This window comes from Falco punctatus (genome assembly GCF_963210335.1).
Source record: "Falco punctatus genome assembly, chromosome: 11".
Taxonomy (NCBI): domain Eukaryota; kingdom Metazoa; phylum Chordata; class Aves; order Falconiformes; family Falconidae; genus Falco; species Falco punctatus.
The window spans coordinates 21547376-21571009 of record NC_137591.1 but is presented as its reverse complement, the minus strand read 5'-3'; the positions used below and the strand labels follow the sequence as shown (position 1 = coordinate 21571009).

Here is a 23634-nt window from a genome sequence, read left to right as displayed (position 1 = left end):
TTTAAACAGTCTACCATGCTGTGATACGTTGCAGAAGGAAAATATTTCACCAAATGTATGACTACAGCAAGCATTTGTTTTAAAAGATAATTTTCATGTCTTCCTAATCTTCATGCTTTGCAACAAATTCCTGATTTCTCATTGCCAAATCCCTTTCAGTCTCGGGCCTCTTTTCAGTCATTTTTTGCATGCTACCACTAAGTTAAATATGAGCAGGAAGAGTAGGGAAGGTGGTGCAAAAGTGGTTCACACCAGAATGCTACAAAGCTAAAATTCAGACTAACAAATCTTCTTTTGCTATATAGCAATCAGTGCACCTAATTCAGCATTTACAGTTGACCCATCACCAAATGCTGCTACCAGAAATTCAAAGTCCTTACTAAATGTTGGTCTTACTGATGTTGTCAGATCTTTTGGTTAGCCATGAATTCGAGTTTAGGATCGCTCATCAGAAGTAGCTTGCCCATAACTGGGCAGTGGCTCCTGCATGAACTGACAGGAGCTAGGAATTACTGCTCTATGTTGGGACAAACTGCTGCTGCTGTTGCCCAGCTTTTTAGAGTGTCTTACCTCTGCGCAAACCACTGGTTCTCCATTCCAACTGGACTCTTGTTGGTGAAGGAATCGCTGTCTCATACAGTAGTGCAGTATTGATATTTTGCCTCAGAGTATGTCAGTGATGTGTTTGTTGGGTCACTGCAAGTGCTGTGCAGCAGGTTCCTCCAAAGTCCTCAAACTATGGCCCATGGGCCGGATACGACCCCCCAGGGTCATCAATCCGGCCCCCGGTATTTACAGAACTCCTGCTCCCCCGGGGGCTGGGGGAGGAAACCACGCAGCTGCAGATGACTGCCTGCCACTTCATCCGCGCGCCAGGCCCCTGTTCAAAAAGTTTGAGGACCCCTGCTCCAAAGTCTGGAACTTCATTGGAGGTACCAGCTTGCACAGAGACTATGTGCTCCTGGCTGTGCAGGGGGCAGCTTTCCACAGCATCTCTGGACCGCATCACTTTACACCTCACTTGATATTCCCCTGTGCTCATCAGATGAAGATTGCTGCTTACAGGACTTGAAAGCTGGTATGAAACAATCTTCTGTCTCTTACTCTTCTCACAACTTTCCTGTGTTGGATATGCTTTTTACCAGTCTGACCAGTTTATTAGCTTTTAAAAGTCTCTGCATGCATTTAGGTGAGACTTGCTAAAGAACTAAAATCCCTGTAAGCATTCCTATGGACCATACTCAAACATCACCACATGGTTCCCCCACAGAGGTACTGGGTATGTACTGACTAGCATGTTGTTACATCTAACAGCGTTGTGCATCCTGCATCACCCTTACAGAATGATTGCAACCACAAAACCTACAGACATAGCAGGTCTGAACAAAGAACGCATTTATAAGCCATGAAGGAGACAAACTGAGAGCTGCTGAGAAGAAGGTGAAAAACTGGAAGGGGATTGTCTGTGAAAGGACCTCTTGAGGTGAGATCAAAAAGAGTGGTAAAATTAGATCCTAGTCTGAATGAAAGAAAAGAGGGAAAAAAGGCTGTAGGGCAGAATGAAATTGAGATTGGCTGCCAAAGAAACTGATTGGCATGTGGAAGAGGATTGTACTAGATTTCAATTAATCTTGTAGTTTCGCATTACAGATTGTGTTGTCAGGTCTAAAGAGGCTTAAACTGAAGCACTTACAGATCAATGCTTTTGCCAGCAAGCTCTTTGCTCCCTGTGAAACAGAATAATAGGATCTCATCACACCTTGCTGATATAATAAAATTAATAATTTTAAAAAGCACTGCAAAAATGGTGAAACATAGAAAACTCAGTAAAGTCAATAATTCAGTAGTTTCATCAGATAAAACTTAAGTAGTGTGCATCAGATAAAGTGATGGCCCACATCCCTTGAAGCAGGTAAAATGATTTTACTGCAGCCCTTTATCCATTGATTTAATTGTGCTGTGTGCTGAATTAAGCGGAAACTCTTTCGGAGAAGTGGTAAGTTATGATTGCATCATAGCAACTATACAGACCTGGCTCAAACTGCTATCAGGGAAGCAAACTTAATTCTTTCATTTCAGATAAGCAAGGAACTATTTTTTCGAAAAAATCCTCTTCAAATCGAAGTAGATGCACGTTTTGGTAGAAACTTATTGTGTCCGTGCTTCAGCTGTTGATGTGTCAGAATAGAGATATAAAAGGAAAGTAGGTTTCTGTGTGGTCCAGAATGGAAAACCTTATTTTACTTAGCAGCTAATGCCCCCAGGTGGCTAGTTAGTGTATTTGACTTAAAGCCATAAAATGCGCTGTTGTTTTACCTCTAGGGAAATACCTGTTTTCGTGTAAATACATTTCCAAGCGTGAATTTTTATGTGTGACTTAAAAAAAAATATTAAAAAATAGTATAAGTAGAAAGGGCTGATTCGTAGAGAGGAATAAAGACCGAAGAGAAGCATACCTAAAAAGAATATTTCTGGAGGTCAGTGGAATACATTTATCTAATTTGTAGGTTAACAGTAAGTCAATTGTTAAAATAGATAAGTATGAAACAGTGCCAAAGCTCAAGGGAAGAGAATTAATTAATTATGGAGGAAAAAAAAGTTATCCTACATTGTGACTTTTATCATGATTTATCTACTTTTGGATGGTAAGGAGTGTTTCAGTGACTCCACACTCCTGGGGGGGAAAAAGCATATGCAAATTGTTTTGATAGGAAAAATTTTTACAATCTGATAGGCATGCAGCCTTTTTGCACATCACTTGAACTCAAGCAGTGTTTTACAGTGATGACCTTGCCAGTAGCACAGAGAAACCATTTGCCTAGTGCACACATATGAAACTTGAGCACGGAGTGACCCTCTAAAATACCACAGTTTTGCTGTATAGTTAGATTAATACCTAAGAAAACTGATTAGAAGGAGCCATGTAATAACACAGGTTCTCTTCAGACCTAGCTTCAATGGCTTATTGTTTTCAATATTACTTTGGGCTTAAAAAATGACATAGCTATCAGTATATGCCTTAGACTGCACAATATTTAATTTTTAAAATTATATGTATTTCACTTGTTTCCTCTGTTCTTAAGCAGCAGAAATTCCCCTTTATATTCTCACCATGAAGTCTCCTTTATGAAATTGCTGTTGCTTTCAGAATTACAAGCTTTCAGTTACTTCCTTGAGGTCCTGTAACAAACTATGCCAAAAAAAAGTCATCAGCTTCTTTTCATATTAGATGTTATGTTGTTCATTTGCCACTTAAAGTCATTGTCTTTGACACAGTTCAGTAGTAGATTACACGCCTTTATCTCTTCAGGCTTGCAGGAAGATTCAAACACCAGCCTGCAGCCCTCTATGTCCCTAACTGATCATATGGTTAAGCTAAAAACTTCTGCATTGCAGTAAACACAGAATTATTATGAACACACTAATAGTACTATAATTGGAGTACACTTTACAAAGAAGATGCATCTGCAGACTTTTTATAGTTCATATATCCTAATGCATTTTTTACATATTTGATATAAACACTTAACAAATTAGCATACAGTACTCTCGCATAGAAGTATTTTCATTAAGGCTATGGAACTGTTGATTATGATTTTGTCTTTCAAGGAGACTAGTATGTTTGAAAAGAGTCCTTCCAGACATGACTGTGCTGAAAGAGTACTTGCACTCAGAGTTTTTTCCTGGTTTTCTTGGTGTTTTCCTCGTTTTCTTGCTTTGTAGCTCTCTGGCAATAACTGACACTGTCTGAAATATGAGAAGCTATAAAATGAGAAGTAAAATAGTATTCCCTCCCTTACCCACTTTGCCGTTCACAGATAAGTGATTTTTTTTTTCTTAAACTCCAATTACAGTTTCCAACAGAATTGTAGCTTGCATTTTCATCCCTCCTTGTGGGTTTTAATGAGGAAATTACTTCCATATATTATATTTATAACAATGCTTCAGAAGTATACACCCCATTCTGTCAACAAGCCAAGACCCTAAAATAAGATCTTAAAAATACTTAGATGTTAATTCCACTATAATCTTTATAAGTTATGAACCTAAATATTGTCAAGTATATTGGTTGCCGTAGTCACCAGAGTTTTCATACTGTAAATGTATTTGTTAGTATTTGTCATACTAATAATGTATCTTCAAGGAAGGCTGGTTTTAATCAGCATAAATTAATTAGAAATACACAAGCACTTAATGAAGTATGTACATACTTGGGCTTACATTTTTTTTTTAAAACTCTTTAATATTTTGGGGGCTCCATGAATGGCTATTGTAAACTGAAAATATTTTCCCCCCAGCTAGGGGGAAATATCCATATTTAATTTTACACTATTGATTACATGTTATGTTTCTTCAGTTGCTGTGTACTTAGTGAGATCTCTGCTTCCCCATGACTTCCATGAGCAAGATAATACAAGCGTAACAGTGAAATAATTTGTCTTATCAGGCAAAGTAGTTCATTATTGTTTTTCTCATTAAACATATCTTATGATATGCTATTACAGAGTACCTCTAAGGTTAATGCTGCTTTTATAGAAGCTGAGAAAAAAGTAGGGCACTAACAGAGCACTTACAAATGTGCTGTATTTTAGTAGACAATACTTTTTAAAGAAAATACGGTTAAACTTAATGGCTCGGACCTACTAATAAGCAACAAAAATATCAGATCTCTCCGGTCAAGGTGTTTGCCAATGCAAACACAGTATTTCTGTTCTGTGGGAGGGCAAAATTCCTGTTAGATTTTTATTAACTAATTGTCTTTTTGTGCTGCTTTGATTTGTGAGCAATTAAACTAAAGAAAAACAGAACTCGGCGAAGCCTATGTAAGTCAGTGCAGTTTCTGCCAGCAAAGGCCCGGTTATAGCCAGTACTTATTTGTTTTCTTGATAAGAAAAGCCTGATTTTGCAAACCTGTGTACGTGAACACCTGCAAGCACGCCAGGAGCGCCGCAGGTGAGCTCCGCACGCTTTCGCAAGGACAGCCTCCCGGTGAATCCCGCGGGCCAAGGCTCTCCTTACCGAGCCGAGGCGTTCCTCAGCACCGCCGGCGTCTGCGGTCGGCAAAGAAATGACTCGCCCTTAACACATCTCACGGCACCCCAGCTCTTCGGGGGTGCCCGCTGGGCCCGGCTTACGCGAGAGCACGGAGCGCTGGCCGCGGGCGCTGCGGTGCGGCCCGGTGCGGTGCAGCCCGTCCCGTCGGCGGGCCCCGCTCCCGGGGGCGGCCTCTGCCCGCCCCGGCCCGGCCCTGTGCCTCCTCGGGCGGCGGGAGGCGGTGCCGGGGCCGCCCCGCAGCCGGAGCGGCGACCGCTGCCGCGGAGGGAGGCCCGAGCGCAGGAAGGGGTGGGCTGGGCCCCGCCGCCCTGTTTGCGGGACCGGGACCGGGGCCGGAGGGCAGGGTGCAGGGCTGCCTTAGCTGAGAAGGTGCAGTAGCTCCAGGGCGCTTGGGTTGAACTGATGATAGTGAGTGCTCGAAGCCTGGGTACTGCAAGCTTTTTGAAAACTGTATATGCTTAATAGAATATGTACAGTAGCTCTGAAGCAAATTAAAGTCTAGTGAAGCTTTTAAAGCACCATGTAGCTACTGCCTGTCATGCAAGCATTTCTGAATTGCTTTAGAGAAAACTCTTAAGCTGGCTTGCTTTGATGAGTAAAGGTAAGCTATGGCTTATTTTATCTGGGAGCCACACCAACTATGTTCCTCTTGCATCTTGTTTGCGTCTTAATGTTATATGAATATTACTTATTTCATTTCTTTGTTAATGTGTGTAGGAGATGGCTGTATGGGAACTATTACAGTAAATGTGCTGATCCTGTGGTGGGATTTGCTTGCTGGGGTGACAAACTATTCATATTTAGGTCAACCTGCAACCTTGGGTTCTTTGTATAGATAAACTTTGCAAGGCTGGGGCCTTAAAGATTATCTGCAGAACAGCTGTCCAACAGAAAGGTAAATAAACAAAGAACTGAACAGGGCAAAATCCTTGCCTCGTTGTTCATTCTTAGTGGGATATATGGAAAAAAGACAAACATTGCATTCTTTTGTAAGATTGCTTATCCCGCTTTTAAAATAGTGTCTCTTTGATAGGGAGTAAGCACATAACAAGCTTTAAAACCATGCTGCAAATTTATACCAACTTGTGCTTTGAGAAAGAAGGTATCAAAGATTGTGGCTTGTTTGTTGTTAGTTTTTTCCTCCTAACTGCATCAGAAGATAATTAAAATTATTACTTAATATGAGACTTTCAGAGATCTGTGGAAATACACACCTGACAAAGTAAAGGAAGCTGCAGGGTCAATGTTTCATTGCAACTTCACACATTTTGGTCTTACAGGTTTAGCTTGGGAAGCAGTGTGGAATGTGTGCCTGAAGTGAAGAATGGTCTTAGAAATGTTTCTTTTTTGTGTGTGTTTGCTGTTTCTTCTTTCAGACAAACTTCCTCTGATGAAGGTCGATACTGTTGGATGCAAGCCAAATAGAGGAAGTTACATGTAATAGAAGTTGTCTTACTATAAGTAGAAAGCCAATGGTAATTTTACAGACTTGATCACTAACAGGACTGGCTGTAAGGTAAGTAGCTATGCTTAAACTGTTATAAAAATTCATTTGGAAAAATAAAAGCCTTGAAGTTCTCTTTGAACCTTTCCTGAGTAGAAAGGCCACAAGGCTGAGGTGTGTATGTTTTGTCTTGTGGGTATGGGGGTGTGTGTATGTGTGTTTGTATTTTAAAAGTAATGAGTTACTGTGAATGTGAACACTGCTTGTTTTCTGCCCTTGCTCAATCCAGCTGTTGTGAATGAGCAGGAGAAGTTAACCCAAGCTCTTTTCCTGAACTCAGAGGGAAGGTGACTCTTGGACAGCAAGGCTGCCCGCTTTTGCTTTGTAAGAGTATATTTCTAAAAGGGCACAGCTCAAACACCTTCTGTTAATACACCTTGTTAGACACCTCAGCGTTAATACACCTTAGACAGCTGTTTCCTTTTCTGTTTGCCATCCTGTCTGATGATGCTCAAGAGAAAAAGTTCTGGCTATGCTAGTTTTTGTATCTTTGAGTTGGCAATATATTTGCCTTGCGTCTCCTCTGCTCTTCCTCTCTGAAACTAGTTTTAGATGTTGTGTTCTGCAGCTAATGAAGTTCTGTTAAACAGCTGAAAGAAAATTTCTGTGAAGAGATCCTGAGGTTTTGTGTGAACATTGTGCTCTTGAGGAATTAGGCTACCAGGGCTCTTTCAGCTGTTAATACCTACAGGGACTGTGGGAGTTTTTTCAACACAAGCAGGAGTAATTTATTGCTCTTCATTTATCCAAATCCAGTTACTGTAAGACTGCAAGATGTAACCAGGAGAACAATTTTCCATGTATACTAAATATTTCGAAAAGATTCTCACAAAATTTTGGTATGATTGCTTCAGGCTTTAAAAGCTTCTGTTCCTGAAATTGTAGCACTTCTCTTTGTTTTGTTTTGTTTTCCAGCCATTTCTTATTTTTTCTTTCTCCCTCCTGAGGAGGAGGAGATCACTCCTGGATGAATGGGATGATAAATTCTAAATGTTCAGACAAATGTAGCTGTATTACATTGCTACCAGCTTCTGTGAAGTTTCAACGTTTATGAGCAAACCTGTATTTCTCTTTGCAATTTGCCTTGCCAGGCAGAATCTCTTGAGGTTAAGTGAGAGATAATTACCTTGGCCTTTGACCATTAATGTTTGAATTATCACAGAGGTGTTCTTGTCTTATCATAGTTCATCATAAGTATGAAGAATGCTAGCTACTTCATCTCCATTCATACTAATGGAAATGGTTGTTTCTAGTTCACTTTTCCAGAATACCTGAACTTTTTTTTTGGTTGCTCTTATTTAAGTAACTGTTCTGTATCCTACTACTGTTGGAATAATTGGCCATGAGTGGAGTACCTTTGGGACACCTGTTCTGATTTTTCTACGTGACCTTCCTCCAGTTTTCTGGTGGGTTGTATGCAATGTAAGTTCCTAAAAAAGGGTGCTCTAACAAAAAGCTCTGTTTCTGTCTTGAGTTCTCACATGCCCAGCAAACATATAAAATAACTTGGTAGTGTAATTCAATAAATGCTTGACTGAAGTTTCAGATTATAAGTCAGCTGTTAGTATTGAGCAATCTCTGTATTAAATTGAATTTTACTGTTATAATCAAGTTCTGTATGAAATAAATATTGACATTCTGATTACTCAGCTTCCTTGGGAAAGCTTCCCTTCTTTCTAAAGTGTTTTGCCCAACTAAGACAAGCGTGATGAGATGATGACTGCTGCTGGTTTGGTTTTTTTATTATTATTTGCTTTCTGTTAATTAGAAGGCTGTATTAGAAATGGCTTCAAGTACACAATTATCTTCCTCCCTCTCTCTGCCCCAAGAGCGACATGATATTTGAAACACCACTAGAATTACAGGTAGTGAAGAAGTTTCTTTGAACAAGCTTGTTCTGAAGCTTTCTTTCATGCCAGGGCCTTTGAGTTATGTATTATAATGAAGATTTAAGTAGGAAGGGGGAGGGAGAGACTAACAAATTTGCAGTCATGCTTCAAACTAATGAGTATTAAAATATTTTTTTCCATCCTAAGGAAAGATATGAAACAGTGGTTTGAATAACTGTCTTATATTGTAATGGTGTGGTATGCGCTAGTATGTATATCTGTAGAGAAAGGCCTTCTGGATCTTATGCTATCTTTGGTAGTATATAATGTATTGAAAAGTGTGTGTAGTACAAGATGAAGTAGAATCAACAATCAATGCTATGTGTTCGTTCTGGCTATGAAGCTAGTATGCTCTGTAGCACATCCTTGCAACCTTGACTGGTGCATTTACTGATGCATGCTATCACATGCAGACAGGATAGAGGAAGGAGCTTGTATGTACTCTCAGGCCCATGGTTAACTCAAGCATTTCAGTGTAATGCATTTATCTTGGAAAACAAGTGACTGGATAGTGCAGGAATCCTTAAACTCAACTCCCTTCTTGTTGTTCTTCCAGGCTGTTCAAATGATATTAAGTTAACAAAAACACTGGAGAGCTGCCTGTTGAAAAATGCTGCAGGAATTATCTTTTATGATTTTTTAACATCATTATGCTTCAGTCTTGAAGTCAATTATTTCTATTCCTCTTTATTACAGGGAATTTGACTGCTAATCTGTAGGCTGTCACCAATGAGTTGTATTTCAGAGGGTTATAAATGAGGCACTATGGCCAAAGCCTCTTAATACAGTTTTCAAGCAAAATCTAGCAAGGAGGAAGGACCGGAGGGTATTTTCAAATGCTGTAGGTAATAGCAGGCAGTTCTGCAGCTTACACACCTCAAGACTTGAGTTAACGTGGATTCGAATTTTGGATCTAGCTTTAGAGATAATACTTGGTGATTTAAGGTTTTTGACACAGTTTATGTTCTTATCTAGAAAATATGATTTTGTGGAGATGTGCTGATTCATCTTTATTGGCACGCAGATTAACTGTGGGGTTTTTAATTTGGCTGCATTTCTGGGACGAGTAGAATAGTAGAGTAACAGTTCTATAAGATATGATAGCTTTGAGTCTCTCGGGTCCTTCTTAATAACAGGCAGAAAACTGTTTTTATTTTTACTTTATTCTTTAAAAGGCATTTATTCTTTTGTGGTAAGGTTAAGCACAATTCACGTATGACACTTCAACTTTCCTGAACCTAACCTCTCTGTAATAAATCCTTTCTATGCCATTAATCCTAACACTTTTTGTTTGGGGTTGTACTTTTGTATGTAGTTGTGAGATTTAGTTGTCGTCTTCTGTTTTTCCTGCTAAGGGGGATATCTGAAAAAAGTCACATATTCTGCAGTTTGTTCACTTATTACAAACCTGATTCCTTTACCTCTGTGTACAGTTAGTTAAAATTTTAAAGCTAGTTACTCCAATTTAAAATAGCTGTTCTGCATTGTGGTATATATGACGTGCTAAATATCTAACAATGCAGTCATTCCTGTCAAGATCACTTGGAGGGAAATAACACTATCGTGGCTGTAGAACTCAAATCAGAAGAGAGGAAACCATGTAATCTTACAGAAGAAAAGGTGACTTTTACATAGGAGTGACATGTTGCTTACCAGTGGCTGCCCTTACTTGGTTGGTTGGCTTTGGTTTTGGTGGTGGGTTTTATTGGCAAAGCAGATGATTTATTGTGCAAATACTTGGCTGAGGATGAATATAATTGTTTATTGATCTTCAGCCTGAGTATAAAGATACTGTTTATTTTCTCTTCTCAGAGTTGCTTATTGCTGGTTCATTAGTTTAACTAGGTATCTTCCTTAGTTGTTTTTTTTTATATTGTTCATTTTTGAACTACTAGTGATATGTGCTCAGCTTTCCTTCTCACTTTTTCCTTCTCTTGGCCAGACTGTCATATTCATGAGGGCATGACGTACTGTTTTGTGCTCTTATAACAGGTACTTTTTTAGAGCTAAAGGAAAAATCTTCACCTGCATATATGAGGAAGTTCTGGCTGTTTCTTGGATTTCCCCTCTTCCATCCTGCATATTCAGGTTTTGTGCCCTTGTCTTTCTTGCACATTATGATTAGTATGAGGTTTGTTTTGAACAGGTCTTGGCTGAAAGGCAAAGGTATATGTGCATTTGTAAAAGGAGGTAGGGAGGCACAGTAAGATCCTAGCTGTAGTAGGGGCAGCAGATGAACGATTGAAGAACATCTGGTTTTGGCTATTCCAGACTACTATTTTAAATGTGAAATTCTGCTGTCAAATACCATAGTAACTCTCTTTTTATTAGAGTTACAGTCCAGAGTTCTTTAATCTGTAATTAAGGAATACTTTCTTAGAGCTTGACTTCTCTATACTATTTACCTGTTTTGTCTGCAGTAATGCTTTAGAGGAGATGTTTCCTAAAAATACAAAATGAAGCTTCAACCGCAGAATGACTGATGTTAGAAAAATGCTTCCCATGTTCCCTCTGCCTCTTTTGCTGTGGAAGTGGAGAACGTAGAGTACCACAATGTATTTCCAGATTAGAGGAGGGAAGAGACTTCTCAAGGCAATTGAATAAGTGTTGTTTGATTAAGAAGGCAAAATTTTAATATGGAAATTATTATTCTTTATAGGATCTAGCCCTTATCGTTGAACATGCATAGAGAAGATTGCTCTTCTACAGTTAACTGTTTAAAAAATAAAAAATGTTTTTAAAAATTGCTCTTCAGTACAGTACTACTTTCAGATTTTGGCCTTCTCCAGTAGTTTCATCTCTGCTTCTTCTTCTTTCTCATCTGCCAGCTTTTGAGTTGGCTGAGTCTGCCAAAGAATATTTCTTGTTTCATTTTAAATCCCTACCACATCCTCTGTTACTTAAACTAGAATACTACTTTTTTTTTTTCTTGTCTCTGTGGTATGCAGCCTTATCTCTTCTGCCAGCAACTTGTTTTGAGGATTTCACTGGTGTATGTGTAAAACTGCTTTAATGCCACCATTGCAATGAACCTTAGGCTTCTTTACCTTACGAATAAAATCATATTGATGTAGATTTGTGACAGTTTGGAGAAGTATTTGAACTAGAAGGAAGAACTTACTTTAACAAGAAGTTAAAGATATTATCACAATTTAATCTTGATTAATTGGGAGGAGGAGCTGAGTGTTGTTTTTTTTTCTCTTTTTTTTTTTTGTTTCTAGTTCCTGAAATGTAACTGCTCCACCCCCTCTCCCCTCTGAATTTTTCTTCTATTTACTGTTGTAAAGTTGTTGAGGAGCTGTTATGTCGAGGTATAAATGTAGCATTGCCCTGGCTATTGTGGATTTTTAGCACTGAAGGTACAAGGACTTTGGAAAAGTTAATACCGATGACTCTTAGAGAGCATGTAAAACTAATGGCACGCCTTGTCTTCATTTGACTTTTTTTGGGTATCAAAGTTAAGTCTGAAATGGCTCTGTACCTTTTTTATCCTCATGTCCATGCATGCTGTCAGGGAACTTCATAACCTCATGCTTCTTATCACTTGGTGCAAAATGGGCATGGCTTCTCCAGAAAGCAGACCTATTTGCCTGGTATATGTTCCACAAGAGCTGATAACCCCCTTCTTGTGCCTAATGATTTAAAGAAAGTTTATCTCTGTTCTCCTGGCCTTTTAGACGTGCAAATGCTTTTTCTTGTTGGTTAAGGTGTTCTGTGTAAACAACAATACAACTGTAAACGCTGTGTGCTGCTGAGTAACAAAACAATTACCGCAGCTCTTTTGAAAAAAGTATTGTAGCAAAGCAAAACGTTATATAATGAATGCTGGGATTAGGGGTTCATGTAACTGGTTTAGGCTCTTTGTATCCCACATGTTTTTTGTGCATACTATTCCCTTAATGAGAGTGTGACAAGCAATGATATTGTTTGACTAATTGTCTGGAGGCCTAATATCCAAAAGAAAGAGTTCAAAGGAAAAGTCTTGTGCTTAGCTGCAGCAAACATGCATGTTACTTTGTCTAAATCTTTATACCAAATTCACACTGTTTTTGCATGTATAAAATCTTTCTCATATTTGACATCTTTAGTTTCCCTGCAGAAAGAAGAACTTGTTACCTGGGAATTATTTGTCATATGTGAAGAAATAGACACGAGTTGTGGAAACAAAAGGCAATCTGTAATGATGCACAACTTGGAGCTATGATTAATAAAAGAGTGGGCTTGATACTAGCAGTTTAGTTCCTCAGTACTGTGGATGTTTATACATCAATGAAACATTTAAGATCCATCTCTCCTGTGCAGATGTTTGAGGGACTTGGACTTTCTGAGAGAGAGAATGGGAGAGGCGTAAGCAAAAGAAATTTAAAAAGTTGTGTCAAAACGCACTGAGAGAAATCATCCAGTGGATGGAGGGAACCATCTATTACCTGTACTCTCTTGTTGGCCTGAGATATGGTATCTGTGAACATTCTTGCAAAGTCTGGCAGTTATCAGAAGTGCACATTACTTTTAGCTTCTGCAGCTGGGAGTGGTGTCTTCTCATGCATACTTTTGTTTTAAACATGTTTTTAAAGTTTAGTATTCAACTGACTCTTCTAAAGATGAGTGGTGACCTGTAAAATTGCCTGTGACTCTTACTTTATATAGATGGAGCTGCCTGGCCTTGCTTTTGCTGTTTGGATGTTTATTTGCTTCTATGCATCCATGCATAGCTATCCAAGTGGAAAAGTAAGAGAAGCCTGCACTAGCATGATACCTTGTCATGGTAGCTCTCCAAGGCTGTCACCTGAGCATACCATTGCAGTGAATGGGACTGAATTTAAACCAGGGGACAACATAGAAGGTATGTAGCTGAGGAGCTTAATTTACTGTTTCTTTGTGTTGTTCTATCTATCTTTGTAGTTCTATCTAAGCAGTTGAATCTTGTTCAGGTTGATCCATTTAGCAGTCATTCAGTACTTGTAAAATGAGCTTCTGGTGGTCATTGTTGAAATATTCCATTCTTCCTCTGGAGAATATTTCAACTTCTTTTTTATCTTTGTTCTTGCTTCAGTTCTTCTGTCTGGACCAGATTTTGAGGGTTTTTTCATACAAGCCCGGGATGCAGAACACCTGGATAGCCCTGCAGTTGGTTCTTTCATGTTAGCTGACCGGAGACTTTCTCAGCTTCTGACATGTGGCCGTACCAAGGTATACTGTAAAATGGGATATCAGGCACTGAGGTGTTTATACTAGTAATCTTTGAGCTCAGTGTCTCACAAAATTGGTCCAACTTACAGTATAGAGGCATAGCTCACTGCAACTCTGTCAGACTAGGTGGTTATTGACTGCTGCAGGAAGATGCAGCTTTCTTAACATAATTTTTACTTGTGCACAATGAACTTAGTGTATTCCTGGTTATTTTTGTACTTAATATTAAAAAGAGGAGGGCATGCTTTATTTGCTTTGAAGAGAAGAGCCATCAGTCATTTTCCATGCTTGAGGACAGAGAAAATGTCTTATAGGAAGGAAAGCGTAGGGCAGTTGTTGTAAGCAAGTGCTAGAATAGGCTATTATCTTTAGCATTGCTCTGTCAGCTACTGTTAGTGGAGCCTTCATAGTAACGGGTTAGATCACAATCTTAATATCAGTTTTAGATAAATTGATTCTGCCTCATGCAAGAGATGTGAACTCTGACCAGTGTTTCAGTAACCCACTTGAACTTCATGAACATTTATGGTGTCATCTGAGCTAGTGTGGACAAAGTTCTCAGTCTGCCTAGATGTATTTTTTTCTCTCCACTTCTGCCACCTGTCCCCCAGTGGCATCCAAGTAGTGCATTCATCAGTGCTGTAGAGCCATGGGGATTATGGATTGTGCCCTCTGTGCACAGAGGACTTAGTTCAGTGCTGTGTCTGATCGATTTATCTTGTGTGAATAACTGTGTGACCCCAAGACTACTTTTGCTTTTTGTCCTCTGGAATACTAGTTCTGGTCTCTGTACAATCATTGCACTGTCCCTTCATGTTCTTACTATCAAAAATCGGAGTGTTATCTTACTGTCAAAAAAAATGGAGTGTTATTACACCATTTCTGCATAAACGGTGCAGGGACCTCTGTCTCGTCACTGGAGTTTTCTAGATTGAAAGACCTCTAGTTCTTCCTTTTAGCATTGAAGTTTGTTAGTATGTGTAAGTTTCAGTAGTAGACTTCATTCAAGTTGATCACGACTGACTGGGGAAAAGCCAGTTGTGCTGGGTTTGTGCAGTGCAAGAGTGCAGTGTCTGTGTAGCTGCAGCCTGTGATGACTGAAATCTCCTTATTGCATATCCACTGTATAACCCTTTATTTGTGTGTTTTCAGAATTCAGCTGTCAGTCACACAAGTAAAGCAAAAAAGAAAAACATAAAAGTTTATTGGATTGCTCCTGGAGATGCACCAAGACGTGTACAGTTTCTGTAAGTTTATTAAAATGCAAATAAGGTTAACCTGTGTCAAAATAGTGGCCAGCAACTGAGAAGTATCCTTGGACTAATGGCCTGAAAAGTCCACACCTCTTACTTGCTGCAGAGTCTACATTGATGCAGACACTTGTTCTGTAGGGAAAGCTTGGAGATGATTATATTGATTTTTGTTTTGGGGGTTTTTGTGGGGAGAGTAGAAGGGGATTCAGAGATTAGTTTCTTTAGTGTTTTTGTAATATTTCTAGTTAACTGCTCACTTCTCATGCCTGTAATATACAGTATTAAGAATCTTTCTTCTGTGCTTGTATCTAACAAAATGGTATATATACCTTTCAGTTACACTACTATAAAAGCTATTGGGTACAAGCTATACAGCTCTTCTCTGAGGTTGTAATCTGTGCTACAGACGTGAATGTTTCTTATGTCCAGTAGAGCATGCATTAGTATGTTTTAAAATTATTTTTCCACTGAGATATTTTCCTACTTTAATCCCTAAAATGGTAGACATCTACATAAAGATGGGGATTTTACAGATAAGTAGTACAAACTATAGAAACTTTTCCTCTTTCTTTTTCTTTTTTCTTAAAGTAACAATCAGCTGTTGATGTATACAATAATGACTCTGTGCGTTGTGTTTTTTAAGAGCCACAGTTGTGAAGAAATACAAGATTTTCTGGGTGAAGATTCCTGGTCCCATCATTTCTCAGCCTAATGCACTGTCCCCAACAACACCCTTGCATGCGACATCAGTGGCTCTATCAACTTCACACCCGGTTTCCTATTTATCAAAGCCAGTAAGTAATTATAAACCTAAATAAGGCTATCTGTAATGCTTGTGGTCAATGGAATTTAATGAAATCACATCAATACAGCCTAATGACAGAAAGGGAGAGATGATGGATGAGTAACTTGGATATCAGAGACATGGACAGCTATCCTCTTGTGTTAGTTGAGTTGCCTGAACTTATGTGGGTTAAATGTTGTCATGCCACATGGATCAGGAGTTTTACAGAACATTTAGGACTTAGTGGTCAGAAAATATTATGCATACCTGGGAAGAGACATGGGAAAAGACTTGCTCTGGTCTTGACTGATTACTTCACATGTAATAACTGCAGGCTCAGAAACATCCTTCTATGAATTAGTCTGTGTTACTGACTTCCAATACTGTTTCTTGAATGGATTGAGCAAGCATCACTGTTTGATCCAGAATAAGCATGACTTTTAATCCATGTATTTTCTCATTGTGCATCAGTGGAGTTCCTGTTTTAAAAAGGAAGTTAAAAACTTGTATTCCCTTCTTTTCTCCTTCATCCTACAGCTGATAGTACCTCTCTCAAAATTAAACCAGGGGAAGTTTCTCTAAAGTTTTGACTTTCTGTCAAAAGTTATTCTATTATAATGTCTCTAAAGTTAAAATTCCACTTGAGTAAAAGTACAGCTTGAAATGCACTATCTAGTTTACCTACTAGTCCTGGGTTATTTGTAGCAATGGGTTAAGAGATTGGTAGGTAGACATAGATAGCATTTCTTTGCTATTCCTTGTATGCTTTATTCTGGAAATGGGGTAGAAAGGGAGGAAGAAGAGAGAAACTCTCATTGCTTACAACTTGTTTCCTTAATTGTCTAGTTTGATGCTTCACATTGTGGCAGTATGAAGTTCTGCATCAGGAACCCTTCAAACTGTGATCCTGAAAGTACTTCCTGTTTTTTTCTGTCCTTCCAACACGAGAAGAGTTCAGTATTTATTGAAATGAGTGGTCCAAGTGAAGGATATCTAGCATTTGCATTGTCCCATGACCAGTGGATGGTGAGTGTCCTATTCTCCTGTTTTAGTTGCTTTTGTGATCTTAATGTAAGTTTGAATGTTATTCTAGCAAAACATGCATATAGGAAACTGAAATGCGGCTAGATGTCACACAAAGTAACTTCTCTGCCGTAGTGCTGAAGCACGGGTGGCCTTTTATAGGTGGATGTTCAGTTTTAGCTCAGGACAGACTATTTACAGTGGAATTTCCCTGTGGATATCTGCCTTAGCAGAATCCAACCTGTCCGATTGCACAGTAGCTGACTGGAATTCCTGGTTAGATCCATCTATCTTTGTTACCTAGCCAAAAATCCTTACCTGTCAGAAGCCGAGAATACCATTTACATTTCATCATTGTTTGTACAGGAGTGACCCCATTCAATCTTAAAAAGTGTTTAGAGATCCTTTTTTCTAATTGGTGTTATATTTAAGGGTTGATGCTGTTGACAAATGCATAATCCATAAACTGTTACACAAACGAAATGCTGTTTATATTCATGTCCCTAATTCAAGAACCCTTGGTTCTTAACAATACCTTTACACCTTTTTAACTAAAAAGGATTTTTAAGTAACATCAACATCCATCTCTATCTTATCTGGTTAATTTAATAAATTCTAAATAATTAAAGAAACTTCTGATAATATGGTTGTTACCCTGGGAGGAAGGAAGCGTAAATCAGTGTGCCTTACTATGTGTCATCTGTTTGACTTAATGTGGTTTCTCTGTAATACTGAAGTGTTTGAAAGCTGGGAAATAATAGCTTGACAGCTAGAGAAATCTGTCTCAGATCTTGTTGCATGTATTAAATCAAAAAGCTTTCGGAGACTGCCAGTAGTGATTTTTTAATAGGCTATAAATACATTTTTCTTTTAAACTCTCTCCAGGGTGGTGATGATGCATATCTGTGTGTTAATGAGGACCATCATGTTCATGTAAGCGCTGCCTATCTGAAGGGGCGAAGTCCTCCTGTTTTGGATTCAGAGGTACGTTTGAAAATGACAAAGACACTTTGACAAATGTAGTTTTGAGATGATGAATGGTATGCTGCTGCTTTGTGCTTTTATTTTGTATAGCAGTTGTAAATAGTAAGGTGGAAATCTAAACTTTGGAAGTCTAAATTTAATTTTCAAAATTAAGTCATGTGGTGTGAGCTTACTCTGTTGAGGAGCTATGCCCATTATTACTCTGTCCCTTTGCTAGGGCTGCAGTTGCAATAGATGTATCTTGGCTGGAAGGTTTGAAAGGTAGGGGAGATTGTCATAAGCTGGAAAAATTGGTGGTAATAAGTTCAACCCTTATGTTGCAGTGTTGACTTGCTGACATACCTTCTAAGTTGGTATGCAAGAGACTTTTATTGCCCCCTCTCCCGCCCTGATATCACCGCCAATCTTTGTGCACCAGTGACGCTCTTGTCTTTTGCAGGATAACTTACAAGCCAATTACTCTGCCAATCTGAAAAGACTAGGTATTAAATATATCCTGTTTCACAGAATCCCCTTGAAGATGTGTCATGGAGGCTTGTGGATGGTGTTCTTCAATGTTCTTTCAGAAGGAATATTCGTCTTCCTTCTTATAAAGCCAGATTTAATCTGGATGCCAGTTACTACATCTTTCTGGCAGATGGGGAAGCTAGTGAAGGTAAACTTACATATGGTGGCTTTTCTTTGAACAGCTCTAAATGAGTTAGTAACCCTTATGTAAGGTATGGCTTAGCTGAGAATTAGTATCTGAACTAAGGTTTCCAAGGATGAGGAACTTAATCCAGTCATCCTTACCTCTCTGGATCATGGGTTTGCTTTTGGAAGTTGTAGTAAGCTTATTGATATATGTGTGTTGTGTGCCCTCTTGATGCTAGGAACTGGTAGCTTCTTGAGAGCTGGCCCCATCTCTTTTAAATGAGACTAGCATCAGAGGGAATTATTCTTCACATCTTGTGCATGTAGTGAAGAAAACTCTTTCCTGTAGAGGGGTGAGTTTGTTCTTGTACATCGATTACACAGGACAGCTTAGATGACATCTTAATCATTTAGTTTGTATGAATATGTTCAGTGGTCACAACAGAACATGCGTTCATAAATGAGTGGGCACACAAGTGCAGTGGCTTTCATCAGCTATATATAAACCACTTTGTCACTGCTTAGGTGGACTAATACACAAACATCGTCGTCAGCCTCTGATCACCAATGGAAGGTACAATGTCACAGGCCTTCCTCAGGATATTGGAGGCTCCCGGTCCCCACGACTCATCAAGGCTCATGGTAAGCTGCAATGTCTAGTTGTATCTTTCAGTTCTAGACTTGCTGAGACTGGAGTTAAGTTTTCCTTATTACTGTAGAGTAGGTATTTATTCTTGTCTTTCTGGCCCTCATGTTCTGTGTACTGTTGGCTAGCAAGCAAGATTTGAGGCTGAGAAGACAGAGTAAATTATTAATAATTTTTCATTTCAAGAACAGCATTATAAGATTCTTTTTGCCCAGGAAAATGAACTGCATTTGCCTTTTCTCTTACATTTATAATTACGACTTGTTCCTGTTTACCTCTTTCTCTCTAGTTTAATTTGTTCTAGTTGCATTATTGGTTTAATGCCATTTGAAATGAGAAACCCCTCAACTGAAATTCTAGAGCTATTGAAGTTAATAAGAATTTTTTCTCTCATGGTACTGGACCTCAAAGCAGGCCCGTGAGAGAACTATCACTAATTCTTTGTAAAACAAATTTAATTGTTTTAAGTTTGGGATTTAAAAAGAGGATGAAATGTCAACTTCTATCTTCTGATGTCAAAGTTGGTGACAGAACAGCATCTCTTATGAGTATATACTGGCTGTACTGGTGCATATGAAATACACAGTAGCCAGAGCTGCTCTATTGTGGTATGTAGGCATAGTGTGATTATCTTTTATGTAGATGTTTCTGCCCTCTAGCAAGATAAATGCTATAAAGTTGTACTCTGAATCAGGTGATTAAAAACTTAGCACTGGTAAATTCTGCGTCTATGCGTATGGACTAAACTATTACATGGTCTTTGAAGCTGTATTATGCAGCTAAATTACTCATGTTTGCCTTGTAATTTTTTCAATTTTTAGGAGTGCTGATGTTTGTTGCTTGGATTACCACAGTTAGTATTGGTGTTATTGTTGCACGATTCTTCAAACCTGTCTGGTCTCATTCATTCCTGTTTGGAAAGGAGATGTGGTTTCAGGTGGGCAAAATCTCCACATATCTCTAGCTGTATTTTTTAGTTTTATTGTAAGCAGAATTGTAAACCTGCTAGATCCAAGAAATAGGAGATTAAACTTGGTGTGATTTTTTTCTTTCTTTAATTTTAAAAAATGGAGCATTACAAATCAGAAGTTTGTCTACTTCACTTGTAAAAGCAAAGTCTAAAGAGGACGCTAAGAACATCTTTAACTGTAGATCTGTTAAATGTATTTTAACTGTGTATTAAGAAAGCTGTACAGTTTCTAAAAGCAAACTTGACTTTTCTAGATACATCGTATGCTGATGTTGACCACGGTCATGCTTACAAGCATTTCTTTTGTGTTGCCTTTTATATACCGAGGAGGTTGGAGCCAGGTAAGTGTGTGCTTCTGTTTTGCTTAACTTAAATGTAAAGGTTGGACCAAATGAATGAGAAGGAGGTCCACTGATGACTAAAGCATTACAACTGTTGCTGTGGAAACTGCTGTGAAAGCTGTCCTTAAGTAGGCTAACTTCAAATTCTAGCAACACAGAAGAATGTTGTTTCCTTTAAATACAATTGAAAAACTTCATTATTTTCCTTCCTTCCTTTTTCTCTTAAAGTTCTTGCTCACACTTTCTTTATGTACATAGATAAGTCTTCCCATTTCCTTGGAGAACTTGAATTTGGGAGGGGAGTGAGGATGGGACAACTGACTTATTAATGTGGTAAACCTGCTGGGAATAAATGTTGTTATGGACTTGGACTTGAGTAACTGTATCCAGTGATTAAGCTTAGTCTGGAACATTAGAGAGATAGAGTTTGTATACCTGTTAGTGTGACCTGTACAATATTTGGTGCAAAATGATATCAGAAATTGGAAAGTATAGAGAATATTTGAGTTAAAGGTGGGATGATGTGGCCACAGGTATGAGTTAGGAACTAGGGAAATTGAGTAAGATGTTTTAGGATTAAGATTAGAACAGATAAGGTGAGAGGGGAGACCAGTGCTGGGAGGAGTTATGAAACAGGCCTCTCCTGAAGATTCAGAATTGAGGATAAAGAGCTTGTAGCATAGCTTCAGCTGGAAGAATTTCTCAATACAGCAAAAAGATGAGACAAACCCTGGGCCAATTTACCAGCGTCTCATCCTGCCAAGGAGAACAATCTCCCATCTAGCTGCAGGGCAGCTTACTGTGTCCTGTCACCTCTGCCAGTCTAAACACAGTGTTGCTCCACTATTGTAACTTAGTAACACAAGCATAAATAAAATTATCAACTTCTTGGTATTTTTTCTGTATCTTTATATAGGTATGATATTAAAGAAAAATGTTCTCTGTTTAGCAAGCAGGTTTTCATCCCTATCTCGGCTGTACTGTGATGGCTCTGACAATCTTTCAACCACTTATGGCAGGTTTCAGACCATCTCGTCATGCACCAAGGTACTCACAACTAACTCATTAAGTTATAGCCGCAAGTTATATGACTGTTTCTTTAAAAATTCTTTTTTTTTTTTCTGAAAAGTTATCTTTAAAATAGGTAATAATGTTCTTTGATTTCAATATCCCAAGCTACAGAATCAATAAAATGCTCTTAATTGTTTTGTAGGAGACCATTGTTTAACTGGTTTCACTGGAGTACTGGTACAACAGCTAGAATACTAGCTGGTGAGTAGACGTTAATAGTTATAACTATGCAACTCCCTTTGAAGAGATTTAAAGGACTTTTGTTTGTTGTCTGGGCTATTGCTTGTCTAAAACATCTATGGATATCCAGTCCAGTATTTTTGAAGATTCTTTTTCTTGCTGGCCATCTTCTGTGTGAAATTTAAGTGTCCATCAGGCCACAGCTTTAGGGAGAAAGTGACTATATAAAACCCAAGAGATTACAGACAAATCTGAAAGATCTCTGTAATGAAGACCTGTTCTTATCTTGAGTAATTTCTTTTTATCTTTGAAGATTTGAGGGTAGTGTTCTTGCAGTAACATAGTTCGATGTTATTTGAACACTGGGAGAGGGGAAACTCACTTACAGAACCAGACTGGGCTTAATTCTATTAACAGTGGCAAGTTTCCACAGGCAGCTTAAGCACAAATATTGTGGTGGCTGTGGTCTTGTTAATAGTCACAAATGCTAGTGTTTGTGATAGTTTTCATCCTGTGTAGTTCCCTGTCTTGGCTGCCTCTTTTTCTCCATGCCTTACCCCTCGCACTGACAGAAAAAAAAAAAAAAAATCTCTTAGCTGCATGGACTCCTTTTAACCTCATTCCCCAAGTAGTAAGCAGTTCGTGGAAAATCTATTGCCAAAGGTGTCGAGAACGCTTTTTTTAATTACCCTGACACAGCACTCTTAGCGTCTTTTTATCTTGTTTTTACTGACTAGTGGTGACTATGTTCTTGGGAATGGATCTACCAGCACTTGACCTACCAGACCCATGGGACACCTATACAATGATTGGGTTTGTAGCTTGGCATGTCGGCATTGATGTTCTTCTGGAAATACACAGCTACTGTCTCATACGTAAAGGTACAAATCCAATGAAACTGCTGTTGTTACCTTAGTTTGCTGAGGATGTGCAAAAAATGCTGGAGTGGTTTGAATTTCAGGAGGAGTTCTTTGGCTTTCCTCCCTTTGGAAGCTGAAAGGGAATAACTCTCGAGGAATAGTGTCATATCTACTGTACAAACTGATATGGGAATATACCAGTTGTCAAGACCAAAGTGTTCTAGAAAAAAAGGTTTTCTGCCACTTTAAATAGTAGCCCCTTACTTCTCAAACCACATTGCATAGGGACAGACTGAAATGCATAAGTATTTTCCAAGAATCTATCAGTGTTTGCCATGATTTTGATTCTAGGTGGATAGGTGAAGTCCGGGTTAAGTCATGCAGATTATGTCTGCATTTTATTATGACAAATTGCTGGTTATGATCAGAATGATCAGAAATGATCGGAAACTTGAGTACAGTTGTTTGCAATTTTGCGTGATCAGGGGATTGAAGGTGAAATCCTGACTCCAACAGGTCTAGGGAAGAGACTGGTGGTAACTTCATAGGAAATTCTTAGCTTCAGTGACCAGTGTCACTGAGAGGAGATGACTGTGCACATGTATATGACCTGTATCGAAGTGGGAGATGAGACATCTACAGAACTGAAGAAGCATGATTAGTTGGGAGATTGTGTAAGGTGGCACATGGAGGAGTGATTATAAAATATGAGTATTTAAATGTAACTGCAGTAATTATTTCCTAGGAATAGAGAAACGAGCCTGAAATGTTTGAACACTGAATGTCTTCATGTTGGCTAATGGAAAATACTTCTTGATGAAATATAATTCTCTTAACATGGGAAGTGTTTAGATCAAACAAACGTTTTGTTCAGCTCAAAACTCAGTGTTTTGATTATTCACTCTAGCAAAAGAGGCACTGCCACTTCAGTGTCCAGAGGTTACTTTTTGTAGGTCAGCCCTAGAATAATATTTCACTTGTGCTATGAGTATGATAGTACGCGTCATGAAACATCAAATGAGACTTCCCAGTGCTCTTCAGATTTGATGCTGTATAAGACTTAGATACTTAGTCATGGGATAAAGAATTTTACAGTATAAAAATGAAAAAAACCTTCCTCTTAATAGCAGACGACTTTTTTTTTTTCCCACTTATAGTTGAAGTGATAGAGGACGATAGAGTACAGATACTGCAGTCACTCACCTCTGCAGAAGCAGAGGTAAGTCATAATTTTGTAAATAACTATTAAGA

The 23634-nt window shown here is 38.6% G+C and overlaps 1 protein-coding gene across 5 annotated transcripts in view; it reads left to right on the top strand.

Annotated features, from left to right (window-relative positions):
- LOC308071536 (ferric-chelate reductase 1-like) overlaps positions 1–23634 on the top strand; it is a 30894-nt gene that overhangs the window by 4406 nt on the left and 2854 nt on the right. For 2 of the 5 annotated variants that reach the window (XM_080407107.1, XM_080407106.1), the window contains 15 exons: positions 6432–6571; positions 13096–13291; positions 13502–13638; positions 14791–14885; positions 15535–15685; positions 16522–16701; positions 17584–17682; positions 18190–18337; positions 18841–18957; positions 19783–19898; positions 20186–20272; positions 21222–21319; positions 21486–21544; positions 22261–22404; positions 23541–23602. In XM_080407107.1, the coding sequence (XP_080263233.1) occupies positions 13096–13291; positions 13502–13638; positions 14791–14885; positions 15535–15685; positions 16522–16701; positions 17584–17682; positions 18190–18337; positions 18841–18957; positions 19783–19898; positions 20186–20272; positions 21222–21319; positions 21486–21544; positions 22261–22404; positions 23541–23602 (1689 nt within the window). In that variant the 5' untranslated portion in view covers positions 6432–6571. Of the gene's footprint in view, positions 1–5396; positions 5657–6431; positions 6572–7864; positions 7982–10440; positions 10537–13095; positions 13292–13501; positions 13639–14790; positions 14886–15534; positions 15686–16521; positions 16702–17583; positions 17683–18189; positions 18338–18840; positions 18958–19782; positions 19899–20185; positions 20273–21221; positions 21320–21485; positions 21545–22260; positions 22405–23540; positions 23603–23634 lie in introns of those variants that run through there. The other 3 variants (XM_080407104.1, XM_080407108.1, XM_080407105.1) reach the window with 3 other exon arrangements.